General features: G+C 34.7%; 1 protein-coding gene across 2 annotated transcripts; it reads left to right on the plus strand.

Annotated features, from left to right (window-relative positions):
* The first annotated feature begins 16,182 nt into the window (after nt 1–16,182).
* On the plus strand, nt 16,183–20,690 carry LOC117923755 (nudix hydrolase 8). 2 transcript variants are annotated; one of them, XM_034842197.1, is made up of 9 exons: nt 16,184–16,925; nt 17,242–17,507; nt 17,982–18,047; nt 18,260–18,397; nt 19,169–19,246; nt 19,372–19,422; nt 19,555–19,589; nt 19,981–20,089; nt 20,198–20,690. In XM_034842197.1, the coding sequence occupies exons 1-9, from the start codon at nt 16,796–16,798 to the stop codon at nt 20,402–20,404; spliced, it is 1,080 nt and encodes a 359-aa protein (XP_034698088.1). In that variant the 5' UTR covers nt 16,184–16,795; the 3' UTR covers nt 20,405–20,690. The 2 variants fall into 2 exon arrangements, with proteins under 2 accessions (XP_034698095.1, XP_034698088.1); XM_034842204.1 differs by lacking the exon at nt 18,260–18,397 and having other exon boundaries at nt 16,183–16,925.
* The last annotated feature ends 3,751 nt before the right edge of the window (nt 20,691–24,441 follow it).

The following is a 24,441-nucleotide window of genomic DNA, read 5'->3' on the forward strand; positions in this document are numbered from 1 at the left end:
TGGGTGTGGTCTTTCTGCTTCAGTAGTCAGTACCATCTGAAGTCTTCGCAAGAGATTGTGGTATTATACATGCCTTTACATTGTGACCATGTATTTCAACTCCTACTGTTCTTAATAAACCACACAGCCCGTCTAGTGTAAAAATGTTATTTTTGTTTTTAAACCATGATCTCTTATAAGTAATGTAAGGTAGTGTTAATTTTCCAAAGACTGCTAAGAGGATGGGTTTTATTTCTTGCTTCAAGTTCGGAATATAGGCTTCTATTTTGTTGGTGATATAAATATTTTCACCTCAAAGGAAAAAGTCATTCTCTCTTGGAAAATATTGCCCACAGCCAACTGCATGAATGGCATCGGATTTATACAAATAAATACATTTGTTTCACCTAAAGCCCTAACCCTCAAGTTCGATTGTGGAAACTCATTCTTGAATATTTGAATAAAAAAATCAATATAATTTTGCATTTTTAATTTGAATTTATATAAAATGCCAATTTTTATTCAAATAGATTTTCATATATTTTCAATTTAAAGAATTTCATTAAAGCAATTCTTTAGATTTAGTTTGACAAATTCTATAAGTCAATATATAAAGACAATACCCGAAATACTACAAAAGTCATAATGACTCTTTTTCTAATTTTTCTTGACTAGAATCGTTACATACAAGGTTTGGTATTTTAGACAATAGAGAATTTTGATTACTAAAAAGTATATGACTCATATTTTTGCAACATGGTGACATGGAACACATCATGTATACTTGACCTGTCACGACCCAAAATTTGGCCCGTGACCCCAGGTCAAAGGTTTGACCCTAAAGTTTTCTCTTATTCCACGTTGGCAGTCAACTAAAACACTCTAAAGTTTTTTTTTTTTTTTTTTTTTTTTTTTTTTTTCACATACAAGTCCCACTAGGTTCTCACCAACTAACAATATTTCAAACCTTATTCAAACACATCAAGATTTAATAAACACCATTGCATTCCAAAATAAAATTTCTTAAAAATCCTCTTAATCAAATTAAGGTTTTATTACATTATCCATAATTCACTTATTACAAGGTCTCAATACCACAAACATAATAGAAAAAAAAAATAAAACACATTCCACTAAATCGCTCCAGGGGCATCCTGAAGTCCTCCCTGTCCCATTTGTGAATCCTCAGGAGTGATATCTGCATCTAAAAAGATATAAAAAGGAAGGGGTGAACATTTCCACATTACTCAGTAGGGTGCTTAACACCCAAAAGGTTAATGGGGGATTACTATATTTCAATAACCCAAACACAACAGTTTATCAATATAAATCAAGTCACACAATTTAACATATAACATTAAACTTAATCCCACAACATCCAATCATTAAATGAATGCATATGAATGTGTGACACACAGTCATACAATGCATTATTGTTCTCGGGTTTTCACCGAAGGATACGCGTCCGCACCCAAATATACTCCTCATTCGGAGTCTTCCCGAGGTAAACTTTTGGGTCTTTCACCCTAGGGATCTCCCTCCCTTCTTAATTCGCCTCACACGGGCTTTTACTTTTCATCCCTATTTTATTTTATTTTTTTCCATTTCATACACTTTTCACGAATTTTTTTTTTTCATACAACCATAATGCAAGTGAATGCCACAAACTCCAAAATTCCTCAATAATTTCTACAATTCCAATAATTCCAACATTCTCAATAACCCAATAAAATAAAATTTTTACCTTAAAATTCCCGAAAATACACCAACAAATTTTCAGAAATTCACACATCAATATACTTGAATTTATATCACAATTTCAGAATTTTTCAATAATTTTAATAATTCCCAATATTTGAAAATAACTAATTTTCCACAATAAAATTACCGCAAATATTCCAATCAATTTTCAAAAATTCACAAATCACTAGATTTGAATTCTTGCCCTAATTCCAGAATTTTCCTATATTTCTAATAATTTTTAACAACCTAAAACGATTAATTATTAATTACAAAGAATTCCAGAAATTACAAAAAAAATCCAGAAAAATCCCAAATCATTCCAGAAAATTCACACAACATCAAAATTATCTACTTAACTCATAATTATCATATTTATAAAAAAATTTCCAATGAAAAATACATTAAATTTGAGTTTTCAGGTTAGTTTTCCCCTATCACAAATCTGAGAAGTTGACCGTTAAAAATGAAATCAGCCACTGTAAACTTGTTCCTCTAGTCGAATAAAGCACTTCCTCCGAATTTGGGCTGAAGCGGAGGTCGTTTGGCCGTCCAAACGGCCGGTCAAAAATCCGACGAGTGACCAAATTTCTGCACAGTGCCCTTCTCTCTCTCCCCGCGTGCTGCCAGTTTCTAATTCTCCCATTTTTCCTTTTTTTTTTTTTTTCTTACTAAAATTTCACCACCCACTTAAGCCCAAACCAAAGGCCCAATTCCATTTCATTTCATTTTAACAATCCATACTACCTTTACATGGCCCAAGTTCAATAGCCCATTGAATATTTTCATTTCTTTTCTTTTATTTTACTTTTCTTTTGTTTATTCTATTTGTTTTATTTGATTTCCAATTCATTTTTTTTCGTTTTTCGTTTCCAGAAGTTTTCAATTTCTAAAATCTTAAGAAATTTTCTACCCTAAGGCTGACATGGCATAAAATTTCAACTCGTTTAATTGACCGACACAATAAAATGAAATTCACCAATCTGAAATTGACACGTGTTCTCCAAACACTTTTCTTTTTTACTTTTCAACCATTACACAAAATAAGACTTTTCAAACTAAAAATGCTAACGTGTCATAAAATACCCGGTCATTACATCCTACCCCCCTAAAAGAAATTTCGTCCCGAAATTTAAACTAGTTTACCTTAAAATTCGTAGAAGAGTTGCGGATAGTATTGTCTCATTTCTTCCTCAGGTTCCCAAGTGGCTTTTTCTATCCCATGGTGTTAACACCATACTTTGACTGCAGGAATCACCTTGTTCCTGAACCTATGCTCTCCAACTTCCAGAATTCGTAAAGGTTCCTCCACATAAGAAGTATCTTCACTAATCTGAACATCTTGCAAGTCCACTACCCAAGTTGGATCTAGAGTACACTTCCTTAGCATCGACACATGGAAAACATCATGCACAAGGGACAACTACTGAGGCAAAATTAACTTGTATGCCACTGGGCCAACCCTCTTATCAATATGAAATGGGCCCACAAACCTAGGGGTTAACTTTCCCTTCTTCCCAAATCGAAATATGCCTCTTCGAGGGGACACTTTTACAAACACCCAATCCCCTTCCTCAAACTCCAAGGGCCTTCTCCTTTTGTCTGCATAACTTTTCTGTCTATCTTGGGTAGTCTTAAGTTTTTCCTTGATGAGTTATATCTTCTCTATAGTCTCTTAGACAATCTCAGGTCCAAACAAACGACTCTCACCCATCTCTATCCAACACAAGGGCGATCTACAAGGTCTCCCATAGAGTCCTTCATAAAGTGTCATGCCAATGCTAGATTGGTAACTATTGTTATAAGCAAACTCTGCCAAAGGTAAGTAATCTGCCCAATTTCCTCCAAAATCCAAAACACAAGCCCTTAACATGTCTTCTAAGATCTGGATCACTCTCTCTGATTGACCATCTGTCTGAGGGTGAAAAGCGGTGCTAAAATTCAGGTGGGTGCCCAAAGCCCTTTGTAAACTCTGCCAAAACTGAGAAGTAAACTTAGGGTCCCTGTCAGACACTATAGATACAGGTATCTCATGCAATCTCACAATCTCCTGTATATACAACTTAGCCAAAGAGTTCATGGAATCAGTAGTTTTCATGGCTAGAAAATGAGCTAACTTAGTAAGACGATCCACAATCACCCAAACTCCATTTTTCTTGCTTCTAGTTCTTAGCAACCCTATCATAAAGTCCATAGTGATATTATCCCACTTCCACTCAGGTATAGGTAAAGGTTGCAACAACCCTGCAGGCTTCTGGTGTTCAGCCTTCACTTGCTGACAAATCTGACAATTGGCTACAAACTGAGCAATATCTCTCTTCATCCCACTCCACCAAAACTATCTCTTTAAGTCTTGATACATCTTGGTATTCCCAGGGTGGATGGTATACTTCGCCCTATGAGCATCTGCTAGAAGTTCATTTCTCAACTTCACATCTTTTGGCACACACAATCTCCCTTTGAACATCACACTCCCATCTTCATACATAAACCAATTTTCATCTATTTCACCTGCTACCAACTGGGTTTTAACCTTTTCTAAAAACTCATCATAAACTTGGGTCTCCACTATTCTCTGGATAACCATTGGTCTAGCTGATATACTGTACAAGCATGGACCATGTCCTTCCAAACCAAGACATAATTCAAAATCCTCAATAACTACATGCATCTCAAACTCTCTCAACTCCAAGCTAGACAATTGGCCAAAACTCTTCCTACTCAAGGCATCTGCTACAACATTCGCCTTTCCTGGATGATAATGAAGAGCAAAATCGTAATCTTCCAATGTCTCCATCTATCTCCTTTGCCTAGAGTTCATATCCTTTTAAGTGAAAATGTATTTCAAACTCTTGTGATCAGAGTACACCTCAAACTTCTCTCCATACAAATAGTGTCTCCAAGTCTTAAGGGCAAACACCACTGCTGCAAGCTCCAAATCATGTGTTGGATAATTCCGCTCATGCTGCTTTAACTGTCTTGAGGCATAAGTTACCACTTTGTCTTGCTGCATTAGCACACACCCTAGCCCCACTGTGGAAGCATCACAATAAATTGTAAACAACTCTCCACTAATAGGAGCAGTTAACACTGGAGCAGTGGTCAATTTCCGCTTCAACTCCTGGAAAGCATTCTCACACTCCTCATTCCAATCAAACTTCACCCCTTTTCTAGTCAACCGAGTAATTGGTGTTGCAATTCTAAAGAAGTCTTCTACAAACCTCCTATAATATCCAGCCAATCCCAAGAAACTTCTAGCCTCAAATACATTAGTAGACCCTTGCCACTCCTGTACAGCTTCCACCTTGGAATGGTCTACTGCTATTCCTGCCTCAGAAACCACATGGCCTAAGAAATTCACTTCAGTAAGCCAAAACTCACTTTTGTCCAACTTCCCATACAACTGATGTCTTCTCAAAGTTTTAAGGGTGGTCACCAAATGCTGCTTATGCTCCTCCAAACTCCTAGAGTAGATCAAGATGTCATCCACAAAACTGATCCAAGTAAGCACGAAATACTCTGTTAATTAAATCCATGAAAGCAGCGGGGGCATTAGTTAGCCCAAAAGGCATGACTAAGAACTCATAATGCCCATATCTCGTTCTAAAAGCGGTTTTAGGAACATCTTCTTCCCTAACCCTCAATTGATGATACCCAGTTCTCAAGTCAATCTTACTAAAATACTTTGCACCCTTCAACTGATCAAACAAGTCATCTATCCTTGGAAGAGGATACTTGTTCTTCACAGTAACTCTATTCAACTTCCTATAGTCAATACATAACCTTAGTGTGCCATCCTTCTTCTTCACAAACAACACTGGGGCTCCCCATGGCGACGTACTTGGACGAATAAAACCCTTACCCAACAATTCATCTAACCGAGTTTTCAATTCCTTCAACTCAAGAGGGGCCATCCTATAAGGGGATACTGAAATAGGATCAGTTCCTGGGTATACTTCAATAGAGAAATCAAACTCTCTATGCGGTGGTAAACCTGGTAACTCATCTGGGAATACATCCTAAAACTTCCTCACTACTGGAATTTCTGTAATGTCTTTCTGGGCTTTCTCCTTACCACGAAGACAAGCTAGGAAATTTATTGATCCCTTCCTCAACACATACTGATAACACGGATCGGACTGCGAAAAAGGCAAACTAACACACTTCCCTCCAACAAAGCAAACCTCAAATGCCTCTAGCAGACAAAATATTATCCTACGGCAATGACAATCAATAACCGCTCTATACACTGTCAACCAATCCATTCCCAAGATAACATCATACCCAATCATATCCAAAATCCTCAAATCCACATTTAGTGTTCTATCTGCCAAGGTAATAACACACCCCTTATATATTTTATCAACTCTAGAATTCGTACCCATAGGAGACTCAATAAGTAACAAATTTTCTACCCTTTCTATTTTCAACCCCAATGCATTAGCATAAGATGCAGAAATGAAAAAATGAGTTGCACCAGTATCAAACAAAACACGCACCCAAGTACTATATACCAAAATCATACCTTCCACCAAAAGGGCGTCCTCCTCTAGCTCTGTTGGGGTCAAGGCAAAAACTCTTCCTACTGCCTGTCTTCCCCTACCTCTAGCATTCAACCCTTGAGAAAAACGGGTCTGACTACTCATAGTAGTTGTCCTGGTTCCCTGCGCTGTTAGGGGTAATTGTGGCATCTAGTAGTAAGGCAATTGAAAATGAGAAGGCTGGAAAGACACTACTGGTTGTTGTTGAGAACTTTCCTGAGACTGAGGTCGAGCCTGCTGTACACCCCGCAATGGGCAAGCCCTCCATAAGTGGTCTCCCGCTCCACAACCATAACATACTCTATTAGCAGCCACCCTCTGAGCATTCTGCTCACCTCCTACATAGAATGAGGAATGCCTCTCAGACTGTTGAGTCCTTTATCTCTGCTGTAGGCCCTAAGATCTCCCCTGGAAACTTTCCCCCATTCTTTGTTTTCCTTTTCTATCCCCCCTTTGCTCCCGAATTTGGTTGGTCTCCTCAATATCCTGCTTCACCAACAAAGCCCTCTTGACCAACTCAGAATAATCCCTTATTGCCAGTGGGACTAATCTATTCCTAATAGCAGGCCTCAACCCCTGCTGGAACCTCCTAGCCTTTTATCATTCCTCATTGATCATCCTCAAAGAAAAACGAGACAACTCTGAGAAACGTGACTCATACTCCAGCACTGACATGGTTCCTTGGATGAGGTGCTCAAACTCCATCCTCTTGGCATGCTTAGCCACCTCCCCAAAATACTTGCCTAGGAAGATTCTCTCAAATTCCTCCCAGGTCATAACCTCAATGTCATACACCCTTTTCATTGATTCCCACCAGAAATCAGCTTTATCAACAAGCATATATGCTGTCAAACCTACCATTCTTTCCTCAGGTATGTCCAGTCCCACCAGAATTCTTCTCATCCTCCTCAACCAATGCTCAGCTGCTTCAACATTGGGCTCTCTATTAAAAGATGGGGGTTGCATCACCATGAACCTCTTCATTGCTTCCATTTAGCTCATTGCTGGCCTTTCAGTGCGGCTCCTCCTATGTGAGTGGCCTGAATCCTCATGGCCCTAGGTACCTCCTGATCTCCTAGAGTCTTGACCTCTCATCGACTGAACAGTCTCTCTCAACTCCCTTCTTACTTCTCAGAGTAGTTCTTCTCTTACCGACTCCAACTCCTCATTTCTCTCAGATCTTCCTCTTCTGGTCCTTCCCGCCATTTCAAATTTAACAATCCCTAATTCAACCACATTACCAAGGTGAGCAAAATAAATTCACATGTACTCATTTAACAACCTCAACAACTATCAAAACTTTCACTTTCCTACAATCACAATACATAACTCAACATAATTAACATCATCATGTTCTTATTATCATCTACAAGAACCATCACAAGGCTTTTCAAACATCAAGAATCAACAATTAACTAATTTATTTAATAATAAACTCATTAACTAACACATACAGAAAATCATAACATTACAATACACACAACACCCACAAACATTGACCCCAAAGTATTATTGCAACCTTGGCTCTGATACCACGCTGTCATGACCCAAATTTCGGGCGACCCAAAATTTGGCCCATGACCCCAGGTCAAAGGTTTGACCCTAAGGGTTTCTCTTATTCCACGTTGGCAATCAACTAAAACACTCTAATTTTTTTTTTTCACATATAAGTCCCACTAGGTTTTCACCAACTAACAATATTTCAAACCTTATTCAAACACATCAAGATTTAATAAACATCATTGCATTCCAAAATAAAATTTCTTAAAAATCCTCTTAATCAAATTAAGGTCTTATTACATTATCCATAATTCACTTATTACAAGGTCTCAATACCACAAACACAATAGAAAAAAAATAAAACACATTCCACTAAACCGCTCCAGGGGCATCCTGAAGTCCTCCCTGTCCCACTTGTGAATCCTCAGGAGTGATATCTGCATTTAAAAAAATATAAAAAGGAAGGGGTGAGCATTTCCACATTGCTCAGTAAGGTGCCTAACACCCAAAGGGTTAATGGGGGATTACTATATTTTAATAACCCAAACACAACAGTTTATCAATATAAATCAAGTCACACAATTTAACATATAACATTAAACCCAATCCCACAACATCCAATCATTAAATGAATGCATATGAATGTGTGACACACAGTCATACAATGCATTATCGTTCTCGGGCTTTCACCGAAGGATACGCGTCCGCATCCAAATATACTCCCCATTCGGAGTCTTCCCGAGGTAAACTTTTGGGTCTTTCACCCTAGGGATCTCTCTCCCTTCTTAATTCGCCTCACACAGACTTTCACTTTTCATCCCTATTTTATTTTATTTTTTTCCATTTCATACACTTTTCACAATTTTTTTTTTCATACAACCATGATGCAAGTGAATGCCACAAACTCCAAAATTCCTCAATAATTTCTACAATTCCAATAATTCCAACATTCTTAATAACCCAATAAAATAAAATTTTCACCGTAAATTTTCCAAAAATACACCAACAAATTTTTAGAAATTCACACATCAATATACTTGAATTTATATCACAATTTCAGAATTTTTCAATAATTTTAATAATTCCCAATATTTGAAAATAACTAATTTTCCACAATAAAATTACCACAAATATTCCAATCAATTTTCAAAAATTCATAAATCACTAGATTTGAATTCTTGTCCTAATTCCGGAATTTTTCTATATTTCTAATAATTTTTAACAACCTAAAACAATTAATTATCAATTACAAAGAATTCCGGAAATTACAAAAAAATCCCAAATCATTCCAGAAAATTCACACAACATCAAAATTATCTACTTAACTCATAATTATCAGATTTATAAATTTTTTTCCAATGAAAAATACATTAAATTTGAGTTTTAGGGTTAGTTTTCCCTTACCACAAATCTGAGAAGTTGACCGTTAAAAATGAAATCAGCCACCGTAGACTTGTTCCTCTAGTCTAATAGAGCACTTCCTCCGAATTTGGGCTGAAGCGAAGGTCGTTTGGCCATCCAAACGACCAGTCAAAGATCCGGCGAGTGACCAAATTTCTGCACAATGCCCTTCTCTCTTTCCTCGCGTGCTGCCAGTTTCTAATTCTCCCCCTTTCCCCCCTTTTTTTTTTTTACTAAAATTTCACCAGCCACTTAAGCCCAAAACCAAAGGCCCAATTCCATTTCATTTCATTTTAACAATTCATACTACCTTTACATGGCTCAAGTTTAATAGCGCATTGAATATTTTCATTTCATTTATTTTATTTTACTTTTCTTTTGTTTATTCTATTTGTTTTATTTGATTTCCAATTCATTTTTTTTTTCGTTTTCGTTTTTCGTTTTCAGAAGTTTTCAATTTCTAAAATCTTAAGAAATTTTCTACTCTAAGGCTGACATGACATAAAATTTCAACTCGTCTAATTGACCGACACAATAAAATGAAATTTACCAATCTGAAATTGACACGTGTTCTCCAAACACTTTTCTTTTTTATTTTTCAACCATCACACAAAATAAAACTTTTCAAACTAAATTTGCTAACGTGTCATAAAATACCCGGTCATTACATGACCATTGTGGCAATAAAGGTAGTTTGTATGCAACTTCTTCGACTATTTGAAGGATTTCAAAGGATCCAATAAATCTTAGTGTAACCTTTCCCCTTTTATCAAATTGAAATACCCCTTTTCGAGATGTCACATGTAAAAGAACATGATGTCCTACTTGGAATTCTTGGTGTCTTCTTCTATGATCAACATAACTTTTTTATCTATTCCTAATAACCTTTCACATATTACTTAAATCTTATATGTTATTTCTTGCACCGATTCAAACCCAAAAACACTAACCTTTGTCCTCCCTTTATTTCCTTCACTTTCTCTCTCTAAGTTCTCTCTCTAAGCATAATAGTGTTCTAAATTGGGCTTGCAAATGAAGTCTTAAAACCTTTTTAATATAGTTTAAAAGCAAATATAAGGTGGCAAGCTCTACAACTACCATTAACCAATATTTTTTCAAATTGCACTTTAGTCCCCCTATTTGTAACTTTTTATGTTTTTATATTTACTAATCAATCCCTTAAGTCTTCTTAATTAAAAATTAACCCACAAAGATAATAGAACTTAAACTACTCATTAATCACAATTAACCTAAATCAAAACTTAACTCATAATTAAACATGATTAATCGTTAAACTAGTTTTAACTTCTAATTAAATATATTTAAAATTAAGTACTAAGATAATAAAATTATCAACACTCATAGTTCTCTTAAAATTACCAATAATAAAGATTTAAATTTATTAACAATAATTTTGATAATTATTTTATTTCAAATATTGTAATATATTACACAAAATGTGCATCTTATCTTTTTGTTAATCCCTCATGTCTCTCATGTTTTCCAATAAGAATAAAATATTTTTATTTAATCCATCACAATTCCAAAGCACTTTAATAAATTCTCTTCTTTAACATGCTCAATCACTTTTTGGTAAGCATTATTGTAAGTGCTAAATCCATTATAAAATAATTAGTTATATCATATATACATATATGCATTGGCTTTCTCTTTTTATTCTAATTGTTTAATCCTATTCTTATTTTCATTAATTTTATTTTTACTATTTTTATTATTTCTTTAAATCTTTAATTATTTTAAAATTTTATAAATAAACATGAAAGAATAAGACAGTACTACTCGTTGAACCAATTTTTTTCGCTTGAGTCATTTTGAAACAAACCCGATGAAGCTTTTGCAATTTGTTATCTTTATCCAAATTTTATCTTATTATGGTTAAAGTTGACATCCAAAAAAACTCATCTTGCTATCATTTTTATCAATATTTAGCTAAAAAAAACATTAATTAATAAAAAAACTATATAAGCATAACTAAGAGCATTATTCTCATTGTTAATTAGGAAACTACTATGTGAACATGGAATTATACCCCCATCCATGCATATTCTTAATTACATAGAATTTATATAATTTTGTTTTTGAAAATTATTCCATGATCTTTACATTTTAATTCTACAATCAAGAAGTTGAAACTTGAAAGTGACTTCTTTGTTTGGTAACTTGGCGTATTATTCAGATTTTTGTGTAACCCAATTGGTCTCCAAATCTCAACTATTTTCAAATGGGATCAAACAAAACATCATGTCCAAATAAACACAAATAATTTAAAAATAAAATAAAATAAACAAGAATATGGTTGTAGGTTGTTTGATTGGGTGGGTGGAGAGCTTATCACACTGATGACATAGGCCCATTATCCTCACATATGATTATTTTATCTCCTACCGACAAACTTTTGGCACTTAGCATTCAAACCAATAATGAAAATATATATAAAAAAAAAATTAAATTTAGAAATCAATTTTAGAAAACGTTATTTATATAAATTTTTTTATAAAAAAAATTATATTAAAAAGGTCATTTATAATATTTTTTTAAAAAATACAGATAATTCTCTTAAAAATATTTATACTAAAACAATTCAACTAGAAATACTATCAAACTAACTATAATCCCGATAAGGAGAACCAAATTTACTAATAATTAATGTGTTTTATTCTTTACCATAAGAAAATAATTTTTATGATGTCCAAAAAATATAATGTTAGTCGTTAAATTTCAATATAAATTTTAATTATTGACTCTTAAATCATATTATTTGTATTATTACTTTCATGAGATTCTCTGTCTGCAATTTTGTGTACTTTTTTTGGGTAATTAAAAATGAAATCCCCAAGTGATTGATGTCCGTACCTAAAATTAAATTTGGTCAATCTAGTGATCTTATTGGGGAAAGTTGTGTTTTCATGGGCCAATATGGTAATAATATTGTTTTTGGAACCCAGGTTTATGAAATGGGAAAAACATTTGTTAATGTGGAAACTTATATCAGTTTCATGCACTCTGAGCCGGTTGTTTTTTTTCTACCGAAATTGCCCCTCCAGATATCCAGGTCAGCAGCCCATCTCAGCACGTGAAGGTAGTACTTGAGGTGCGTTAAGGTAGTACCTGAGGTACATTAAGGTAGTACATGAAGACCATTAAGGTAGTACCTTATGTGCATTAAGGTAGTACCTGAAATTTCTTATAATTACATAAGGTACCGTTGGAGTAACCTATGAGAACATAACAATGTCATGCTGCAATAGGTAATGAAATTAACTAATAAAAATCTGAAGCCACAAAATGGCTACATTTCTCGCAGGTGCGTTAAGGCAGTACCTGAGGTACATTAAGGTAGTACCTGAAGACCATTAAGATAGTACCTTATGTGCATTAAGGTAGTACCTGAAATTTCTTATGATTACATAAGGTACCGTTGGAGTAACCTATGAGAACATAACAATGTCATGCTGCAATAGGTAATGAAATTAACTAATAAAAATCTGAAGCCACAAAATGGTTACATTTCTCGCAGGTGCGTTAAGGTAGTACCTGAGGTACATTAAGGTAGTACCTGAAGATCATTAAGGTAGTACCTTATGTGCATTAAGGTAGTACATGAAATTTGTTATGATTACATACGCCACCGATGGAGTAACCTATGAGAACATAACAATGTCATGCTGCAATGTGTAATGAAATGAACTAATTGTGTCTTAAGTCACACAACAACAACATTTCTCAAATATGCACTAAGATAGTACCTGATGTACATTAATGTAGTACCTCAAGCCCATTAAGGTAGTACATGTTTTGCATTAAGGTAGTACCTGATGCGATGAAACAATTCTGTCTTCGTTGACAAAAGATGTACACTACAAATTCCAACAAACATTACAAATTCACAAACACTACCAACAATTTCTACTAACCAACACATAATTTATGCATTTTAATCGCCAATATATGATATTGCCTAATTATATTCATCAATTATTACCATCAGTCTAAAAATCTGAATAAATACACAAGTTTTCCACCCAATTTCTAAATATGTCCACAACATTTTTCCATTTCATGAGTCTCCAATACACAAAAATATTGAGATCGAATAGCCGCTCATACGATCCAAAATCGACATTCGCCTCAGCCTATGCCCTCACCAATGGAGGAAAAATTGCAAATACAACAACCACTCGAAAATCACTCTTTTGCTCCAGTTTAAACAAAAAAAATATTAAAAAAACAACCCTAAATACAAATTAATTACCTTCACATTTGATGTGAAGGTTACAGAAAAATGTGATCCAATGAGAAGAACACGAGATTCTTCTTCATGAACCCAATATATCAGCGTTGTCGCTTCCATTCCGGTTCGCTTTCCTAAACCAGATTTTCAGTCAACACGTACCCTCCTCAAGCCGTCTTCTTAACTCGACCTTGTTTCAATGAAGTGCTCCATTTGGTTCTTCACAATTACCACAAGCAACAAAAATTTCGATTCAGGTTTTCAAGTAAAGGTTTATACTTTCAAATGTGTGAAATTTTGCAAATTTTCACACCCTCTTCGATCCGAAGGGGTGACGAAATTGGGATGATCGGGTTCAAATGGTTAGGACTTTGAGAGGAGAAGGGGCTGAAGATAGAAAACTAGATTGGAGTTTGGGATTAAAGGCTTCAGAAATTAAATGAGAGAAATTGTTGAAAAATATACAAGATTCTCTGCTTCGCCTCGGTGACGGAGTGAAGACAGATGAGAGGAATGGCTGCAAAAATGAGAGAGAGGGAAGAAAGAACGACTGAACGCTAGGGTTTTCTTGTGGGAACCTCTGCTTCGCCTCCGTGACAGAGTGTAGAAAGATGAGAGGAATGGGTACCTGGAGGGGCAAGCTCGGTAGAAAAAACACAGCCAGCTCAGAGTGCATGAAACTGATATAAGTTTCCACATTAACAGATGTTTTTCCCATTTCACAAACCTGGGTTCCAAAAACAATATTATTACCATATTGGCCCATGAAAACACAACTTCCCCTTATTGTTATTTTCACGTTTTATTTGGGCCTTCGACGTGTTTTCGTAGTGGGCCCATTGGGCCTTGTGGGGGTTCGCTATGGGCCCATGCCAGCGTTGATGGGAGAGCTAGGCAATAAAAGTGTCCTTGTCCAGCCATGTGTTTGGATCATCTTACGTGGATGGCACAAAATCCTCCACCACACATTGAGTAAAATATAGTAAAAAATAATAATATCTTAAGGGGGTGATACAATGCTTTTATTCCATCTTACATACACTACAACCGGATTTAAATCCCACAATTGAGAAACCCTTTATCGCCATCACAGAGTCTCAACTCATCTGAGATCATCTCTGATCATAGCAAAGATCCTCCGTTGACATGATGCGAGTATGGTATTAGCATGGCCCTGAGGAGTAGGGAATAGAAATATTTCTCAAAAGCCATAGCTGCCTATCTGAGAATCACGAGATCTTATGCCCTCCACGCAATTTCGCAATAGAAAAGTTTGGAAAGGACACCACGCGTTTTCCAGGGAGTGTCAGACACGTTCTTATCGTGGTACATAACCAAAACCACTATGGCATGTAAAATAAAAATATACAATATCCCGTCATACTTTTCACGTTAAAAATAATATCAATCATCCTATGACATGTAACGATACTTAGTTTAGGTTTATTCCCAACTCCACTTTATTATGTATGTTTGGTCCACCTCTTTTTTTTTTTTTTTCTTTTTTTTTAATATTTAAACAAAATTAAAAATAAAAAATCAACACTAAAACTTGTTAACATTTTATTTTTCTTTTAGTAAATGAATGATTAATTAAGAAAGTGTTTATTTTTTTACTCAATAAAAAAAATCAAATATGTGAATTTTTATATTTAATTAAAAGTAATATGTTGATATCATCTAATATAATTAAAATAAATTTGTGATTAATATGTTTAATTTAAGTATGCTTATTAATATTAACAAGTTATTTTTAACTAAATAAAAAATATAAAATATTTTGATTTTTTTTATTCAATAAAAACAAACAAACACCACCTTAATCGGTATTTGATAAACCAATTTGATAACTTAAAATTATTTAATAATTTATTTTAAATTATTGAATAAGTATGTAGTGTTTGTTTTTCGGTTAAATGGAAAAAATAAAAAATTTTGACTTTTTTTATTTTGCTAAAAGTAACTATTAATATCAACTAATATAATTAAAATGAATTTGTTATTAATAAATTTAATTTAATTATATAAATTAATATCAACAAGTTACTTTTAACTAAATATAAAAAACCAAATTCAATAAAAAAAGAAAAACAAACATCCCCTTAGTAAGCCTGATAAAATAATTTAATGACATGATTTAAAGTAAAAAATAATTTTAAATAATAATTAATTAAAATAATTAACTTATTCTTAAATTCATATTTCATTTTATCTTTTTATCCCCATTTACTCTAATTACTTCTACAAATAAATGTCAATTTGATAATTTAGAATAAGTTTAAAATTAATTTTATCAAATAACCTTAATAATTAAAGTAAAAATTAAGTAATAAGTTTTAAATAAAAATTTAAGTATAATTTAAAAAGTCAACTTAAGTCATTAAATCATAAATATTAAGTTTGATCTAAAACCATTTAAGTTTATCTTATGAAGAATAAAAAAATCTATTAGAAAAATAAAGGTTGTGAATTAGCACTAAATATTTTAAATTTTAGAAGATTTTATATTTATGATGATATTTTTTCATTATTGAGACGTAATAATGTCACTTATAAACTAATCGAATATTAATTTTTAGAACAAATGTGATGTGATATCGAAAATTGACCGAACTTTTCTAAGGTATCAACGAATTTTTAAATAAGATGATCAAAACCCGACCCAAGACTCATCACAACGTATCCCTTAAACGTCCGGGATGAGTCACGGAATTAGAATATAAATTTTACATGTATGAAAATTCATTGGTCCACGCTCTTAAGAGACGCATCGTGCTTGAGATTTCCATATTCAAATGCCCTCTCCCTCTCCTTTCCACACTCACAGTGACTTCACTACACGTTCATGTCTCCTTTAATTTCCAGCCTTATTCTAAATCATACCCACTTCCCTCGTTTTCTTCATTATAACTGCTGATTATTTTGAGCTTTTTTTTTTTTTTTTTTTTTTTTTTGTGGTTGATTGATGCTTTCTTTGTCATTTTCACAGGCCACGCACTCCCCACCGCAACTTCACCACCAAATCCCTTTCGTTAATCTTTGTTCTTTTGTTTTCTTGGATAAGATATGAGTTTATACACAGCTCTAATGCTTGTCTCCAGCTGAGTTTTCTCCATAACTCTTTGTTTGTTTGTATTCCATTCCATTTTCCCGGTGTTTTTATTTCCGTGTGCAATCTCTAGTTCACTCCGAAAAGGCGATGAATCCTAAGGGTTACCCTTGTTCTTGAGCGATACGTGTTATGGGAATCTAGAATTTTCTTCCATCCTGCGATCGTTTTCTGTGTATTTTAATCTGGGTTACTATATATTTATCATTTGATATCGTTTACTTGTGGGCTTGTGGCTATACAGAGGTGGTTGAGATTTGAAGTCTGTCTATAATGGAGTTGAAATTGTTTGATTCCAAGTCAGTGTCTGTCTCTGATGTTGACCTAGTTGGAAGGCCGTGTTCTAGCATGCTTTCGAATTCAAGGGGTGGTAGAATCTTTCCATGGTTCTGCTCTTACAGAGGTAAATTCTTTACTGGAACCGTAGTTCTAATCTGGGGTATGTTTGGTTCAGCAGAAAATGGAGAAAAGGAAAGTAAAAGTAATTTGGGTTATTAGGACAAGCACTTCAATACCAACTAGTTGTGTGATTCCCAAGTTCTCTTTTCCTCCATTTCCTTGGCAATCAAACAGGGCATTATTCTCTTTGGGTCGACTATCAATCTTGGCATTCTTTTGGGGCATTGCTTGAGGCAGTAGTCTCACCTACTGAAAGTTCAAATGAAACGATTGATGTTTTGTGTGTGTGTGTGTGTTTTTTTCTTGAATTTCATATTCAGGGGTTTCTCCAAAGGTTTCTTATTTAAATACTTCAAGTAAAGCAATCCAGTCAGTTGGGCAAGAGAAGCTTGGAGTGGAAACCTTTTCATATCGGTTTAATGGAACCAATGGGACAAGGTCAAATCTGTTTTCCAGAGAGATGAGAGTACTTGATGCCATTGATGATGAGTATGGAGGAGTCGTTGTTGATCCACAAAGATTACCAGTTAATCCAAGTTCTTTTGCTACGGTTCTCCATTCCTCTCTTTCCCATTGGAAAATGCAGGTAATTTGCTCGCTAGTGTCTCAATTATCATAGTGAGGCTGTGAAAGGTTCCACTTAGCTGATTATTGTATCAGCTCTTGAGGGTCAATGTATGCTGAATATTTCTAGGCTAACTTATCTTCTCAACTAATATAATTGATTGCTTCAAGGCTACCTAATGGGACTGCAATTTTCTCTGTATTCCTATTGCATACCCTGCAGAAAATACATTCAAATTCCCAGTTTTTGGATGATCTTCTGTATTTTGAGGGTTTCTCTGAATTCTAGGATTGCCATTTTGCCCAAGTGTGGGATGCAAACTACCCTTTGTAGTTTTTAATGCACTCTTCACATGGTAGAAGGGCCTGGATTTTTCACATTTGTGTACTACAAACTTGAAATTGCGTAGCCAGAAAAGAAGCTAGAATAATTTGGTATTTTCCAAGTAATCCTGTATTTTCAGGGCATTCATATTCTTATATCATTTGATTGTAGGGAAAGAAGGGGGTTTGGCTTAAGTTGCCAGCAGAACGGTCAGAACTTGTTCCTATTGCAGTGAAGGTGAAGATTATATCCTTAATGTCCTGATTTTAAACTCCTGCACTCTGCACTGGAAGTAAACAAGAACTTACATTTGGACCTTCTCCATCTGAACTTGAAAATTTTCTCAAAATAACCCCAAAAGTGGTGTTGTGTTGAGTGATCACTCTTCCAGCTCTTTGTTTCGCTATTGATAAGTCACTGAATCTCTGAGATGAGTGATTTGGTTACAGGAAGGTTTCCAGTACCATCATGCTGAGCGAGGATATGTGATGTTGACATACTGGATTCCTGAAGGACCCTGCATGCTTCCTTCAAATGCTTCCCACCATGTGGGGGTTGGAGGATTTGTGATTAATGACAACAATGAGGTGCACTTTCTTTTGATTATAATGTGGGATTGCACTGATCTGACTTGCTTTCCATGCACAACCTTGACCGGTACCATTAAATTTCACTGGGTTTTTGAACTGCTGCCCTCTCTAACTCAATGCCTCTAAGCACCCTTCCATGCTGTTGGGCAAACAGGGCATAGGTGTACAGTGTACTTGCCCTTTTATTAAGTAGGGAAGGTTCTACAACAATTTTTTGTTTATTTGTGGCTGCTATCTGTGTTCTGTTCCTGTAGAATTCTAATTTTCCCTTTTTTCTACTTCTGGTCATTCTCTTCATTCCTTGGATATGTCATAAGCCATTGTTGAACTCTTCCATGCTTCCTGTTTGTCAGAAACAACATTATTCCCCTGCTACCAATCGAGTTCCTAAATGCACTCACTAAAGAATCACAAAAAGAAATTTCCAGATGGATATGGTCTTTTGGTTAAACCCTTATGCCAATTAGACTTCATTTATTTTCTTAGAAATCCTTTTCCAGATACAGAGACTTGATTTTTCAATACAACAACCAATTGTTTCTCACATTATTTGTGGTCAACCCTTAGTTATTTCTACTTAATAGCTGATCTCATTCCAATCACCTCACTGCTCATAAAGGAAGTAGCTCTGTTTATGTTCTCCTACAAAGCAAACAAAGCCTAACGAAACAATTTGGTTGAAACAGTTGAATAATTTGATGACAACATTTAACATCTGATCCTAAACTTGTACAAAATACAAAGCTTTCTGATGATGACTGCCCACAGGTGCTTGTGGTACAAGAAAAACACTATGCTCCAGCGCTTGTTGGTCTTTGGAAAATACCAACTGGTTTCATTCTAGAGGTAGGTTTTTTGAGTCTGGAAAATTACCTTATTTTCTCCTTTTACTTATGCTATGAAATAATAAATGAAGATCAGCAAGGAAAGAAGAAGAATTTCTATTCATTCTTTTCAGTGCATTTTATCAGGCAGAAGAGATCTCCACAGGAGTTGTAAGAGAAATCAAGGAGGAAACTGGCGTAAGAACCTTTGTACTTGGAAAATATTTCCTCTCTAGGATTCTCTTCCATTTAATATTTCATATAGAGTGGTGTAGAAGGTGAGAACAAGCTTTCCCATAAATGTTAACTTCCCTTTAATTTATATTGCAGATTGATACCGAATTTGTGGAGGTTATTGCCTTCAGGTAAAAAAAATATACTTTTCTCTTACATATAGGAAAGTTAATTCAATGAATCATTATGCAAGTTTTGCTGCTTCTTTTCTTTGGGAATTTCACTTTTGTTAACTTATTATAAATTAGTAGTGTGATTCCAGTAGAAAGGAATTACTTGGAACTGCTAGTTACAGGCTAGAGTCCCTTTTTCATTAAGTTGAAAGCTATTGCTTTTCTGTGAGGTTTGGGTGGATTGAATGTTATAGCAAGACTTAAAAGTCTCAAAACTTCATCAATATAAGAAGGGAAATAGCTTTATAGCTGGATGAAATCAGTCAAACCCCACAGTTACATGTTTTCTGCAAATGCTGTCTCCTAAACCATCAGTTTTCTTATGTTATCTGTATGACTCCAATTCCAGGCATGCTCACAACGTGGCTTTTGAGAAGTCAGATTTGTTCTTCGTCTGCATGCTAAGACCCTTGTCGACTCAGATTGCCGTGGATGATATTGAAATTCAAGCTGCTAAGGTAAATTCCTTGCTGCATGACAATGGGGTTAGGCCCATCAAATCATTGCCTCATATGCTCTTTTGCTATTACTGTTCATCCTGAGCATTATTTTGTGGAATCACACAGTGGATGCCCTTAGATGAGTTTGTGGAGCAACCACTAATCCAAGGAGACTGCATGTTCAAGAAAATCATTGACATTTGCATTGCAAGGCTGGGGAAGCGTTATTGTGGGCTGTCTGCCCAACAACTGGTCTCTAAGTTTGATGGAAAACTATCTTCTTTATACTATAATGTTACTGAAGCTCAAGATCTCAACTGTCAAGGCCTTTAAAGCTACCTTCTACTCCACTGTGCTTAGGCAACTCTCTGGCTTGCTCTCAGGTGGAATGCATATATTATTTTCTTCCTCCTTGTGCTCAACCGTTTCGACCTAACTACAAGTACCCTACGAGCAATAATGTTGTCCAAATCCAAATATAACTACTGATATAACAAAGATCTTTCTAATCTACATGTCTTGTAATTTAGGACGTGGCTATTGTAAATGTACGACCATAATAGCCTTTGGCTTGTGAAAATGAAAAATGAGAAACTCTTTACTTGTGGAGATTATATCAGTTTACTGTATTTTACATTGTATTTTATCTAATCCTGGTAGCTGAACAATGAGACATACCACAAATTCTATTGAAACAAAATGCCAAAAAGAGATTATCCTTATGCTCTAATGGGCATCCAGGTATGTATGGGGAAAGAAATCAAAGCTTCCAAGAAATTTCTTTTCCTGGTCTCAATGACTGAAGAAGGCATTAACAGTTTCAGGTCATCTACTGAAATTAGGAATCCTAAAAATCCCGGATTCTTGTTAAGACTAGTAGCAGATAAACAATGTGTTCAAAAAAGGGCAAAGGGTTCATTTTGTTTGGTGATGAAGCTGGACCCAGATGACCTTGTTGAGCCTTCTTTAAACCAGAGCTGTTCATGGACTACCAAAGATACCTTAGGCTCATTTCAATTCCCAAGTGAAGTATACAATTCACTGACAAAATGTCCATGCAACTTCCATACACCTGAGAAATAACTGGACTCAAAGCATTGAATCTTTACCTAACATATCAAAATTAATAATTCTAATGTCGGTATGATATTCTGTGCCCCATTTGCTCTGCAGGTGACTGAATTGTAAGCAGGATATTTTATCCATTCACAGAAATATCAGGTTCTGCTTTGAGCATTTTCAGCATGTGGTCTGTGTTCATTGGTTGACTCTCAAAGTATGCCGTGGTTGTTCTATAAAGTATGCTTGATTGTGAACAAGCTACTCTCGTTCTTAAAATCTTATCCTTGTGGGTCACACTGGACTTACCTGAAATGGACAGTGAGAAATTGAACTAGACAGTAAACCAGAAGACATTAAAAATGGGGATGATCCTACTTCCTAAAGAAGGGTCAACAATGAAAAGCCTCAGCCGGCCCAGCCTCCCATCTCCAGCCAGAATTCCCCAGTCAGAGGCAGGACAAAGATAATGCCATGTGTGACGTGCTCGTGCCAACGAGCAAATTAATACTCAGACATCATCAATCTACTGGGTCCCTCTCCATTATTCTGGCCCAAGGTTGGTGGTCCTGTCACAATGGATGCCCTTTCCCTTTCCCTTTCACATCTACAAGTTACACCATGTTCTGTTTAATTCACTAAGGCACATTGCTTGTTTAGATCTAAAGTTGCAGCTGCTAAGTTGGCTTTTTCCCAGAATGATACCCTCTAGCCATTTAATTTTACCATAATTCCCTATTCAAATTCTTTGTAAAAGAAAGACACGACATTCAAATGGGATGGTTGATCATTTCATACACTCAATGAAAGTGACACCCTAACTTATATTTGACTCTTAAGGAGTACAACATAGCTGGACGTAAGGAGTGGAATGCTTCAAAAATGTTATGCAGTCTATGTCCCATATTGAGAACCCCCCAGGAAAATTCAGAACATCGGCCATATGTTGGATGGATTATGCTGCTAGGAATAGTCTGCAAATGGCACTTGGATTATATGAAGAAGCTCAATATTGCCACTGCTTTCCCTGGTCCTACCACAAGTCTTAACAGCTAAGGTTTTTCATTTGAATTGGTTTTGAATGCCCATAGTTTTGAATGCCCATAGTTTTCTTTCCAACTTCCACAGAGCCAAACAGCAAGCTGTATGCAAATGGAGAAGCAAATACATATATACATACTTACATTTTGTGCTTTCACTTCTATCATTTGTGAGTGAAGAAGACTCATCAGTAGTGCCCCAAAGAGTGGGGTAGGAGCATTCAAAAATGGATGAAAAATAAGGCTATCCTTTACTCGATTATTCCTTTCTTGAATTTTGTTTTATACTCTTCACGTTAGGAATATAGCTTATTTCCACAAGTAATGGTATGTCCAATAATTCCTTACAAATTAAGAAACTTTCTCATTTTTGTGTATAATCCAATATATACAAAGAGCCCGTCATTGGGAATGCACGACACCTGTTAAATATTATAAGTAATATTTGGATGGTTTTGTTGATCTAGGATAATTATTAATTAGTAATTTGATGGTAATGTCAATCCACAAGAAATTAAATAAGCAAATTGAGTGGCTATGCCAATTTTTAGAAATTTAAATAAACACTTGAGTGGCTATACTAACCTTCAAAAATTTAAATAAGCAATTAGATGACTATATCAACCTTCATAAATGAGTAAATGGATAGTAGTGTCAATTCATAGAAAATAAAATGTGCAATTAGATGACTATACCAATCTACATAAAATAAAATGACGAGAAAAAGGAACACCCAATTTATATGGTAAAACCCTTAAAACGAGGGAAACCTTCACAGGACGAAGTAGAAAAAATAATCCACTATGTGATAAAATTTGAACAAAATATTACTCGAATATTATTCTTACTTACACACCCCAAAATATTTTCACAATTTTATCATTTGGTATTCTCTATTATGAACACTTATTTTTCTCTCACACACTCTCCTTGGTATGATACCCGTCACCCTTTTTCCAATTTTCTACACTACTCTATGTGATTGGAATTTTCTGTCTCTTCAAATGATCCTCAGAAACCTGTTATTTATGGGAAATTTTTCATGGCTGAAGAAAAAAACCGTAAAACTTTATTGGCGTGAAAAAGGGGGTTGGGCGGCGACGGGATAGAGCAAACAGAAACCAAAGAAAAAGTTTTGGTTTCTCAGGAAGCAAAGAGATGGCTGCCAGCCATCTTCATAATGAGGATTTACCCACCACCAGTTTGGGATGCTTCTTATCTTTTTGACTTGGCCAAAAGTCACGATTTTTTAAAATATTATTGATATTGTAAAAATTTATTACATAAGTAAAAATAGAAATTCCACAAAAAAGTAACATTTTTCTTACTTTTATAGTAATAATTTTTTATTTTTTATTTTATTAAAATCATAAATTATTTTAACAAAATTAGTTGACGGGTATAAAAAGTCTTATTGAGCTTAAGTGAAATAGTAAGTGATAATAAAAGTCATCATTAAATTGGCGAAACTAATTAGGCACCTGCTAATATTGTCAACTGCCATGCCATGTATTTCTTAAAAGCTAAGTTGCATAGCACTACAATTATTGTCAGCACCAAGCCCCACCATGGCAAAAGGCAAGTCTAACATACAATGCTTAAGTTGCAGAGACAATTATCATTCATGTCAACTAGTTGCACAGTGAAAAATATTAATGTGGGCTTCTAAAGCTAGGCAGGATATTCAAGTGAAAGCAACTTATATATTTTTTTATTATGCTTTTTCATATATTTTTAGAAATATACACATCTTATAATGTTTTCAATTTTTTATTCTTTTTTTTTTCTCTTATAAACCTAATACTTTATTTAAATGAAGGTAAATATGTAGATTTAATAGTTAAAAAAAATGTTAAAAGAGTTTTATCGAATAATGTTAATACATAAAATAAAAATTCGAGAAAAATGACTTACTTTCAATCATGTAGATATTGTTTGTATAGGTCCAAAGAGCTCTCATAGCTCTAAAACGCGTTTATAAGATGAAGAGAAACTTATACTTATATGGAACAAAAAACTATCAAATTAGTCTATTTCTTGTGTGTACCAATTGTAGTGGTGGATGAATTTGTTGCATGAGTTATTCGTACCAAGAGTTTGAATCCATCTCTTTTCGTTTTTTAATGTGAAACTTTTTTCCCTATTCAATATAGGATATCATAATTACTTTTCATGTAAATATAATATTTTTATTATGTCTTCAGGGATTGTGAAGTCAGACAGACAAACAACCCTCATAAAGGCAAACAAACCCCCACAATAAGGTTGATG

Source organism: Vitis riparia, chromosome 1, assembly GCF_004353265.1.
Source record: "Vitis riparia cultivar Riparia Gloire de Montpellier isolate 1030 chromosome 1, EGFV_Vit.rip_1.0, whole genome shotgun sequence".
NCBI lineage: Eukaryota > Viridiplantae > Streptophyta > Magnoliopsida > Vitales > Vitaceae > Vitis > Vitis riparia.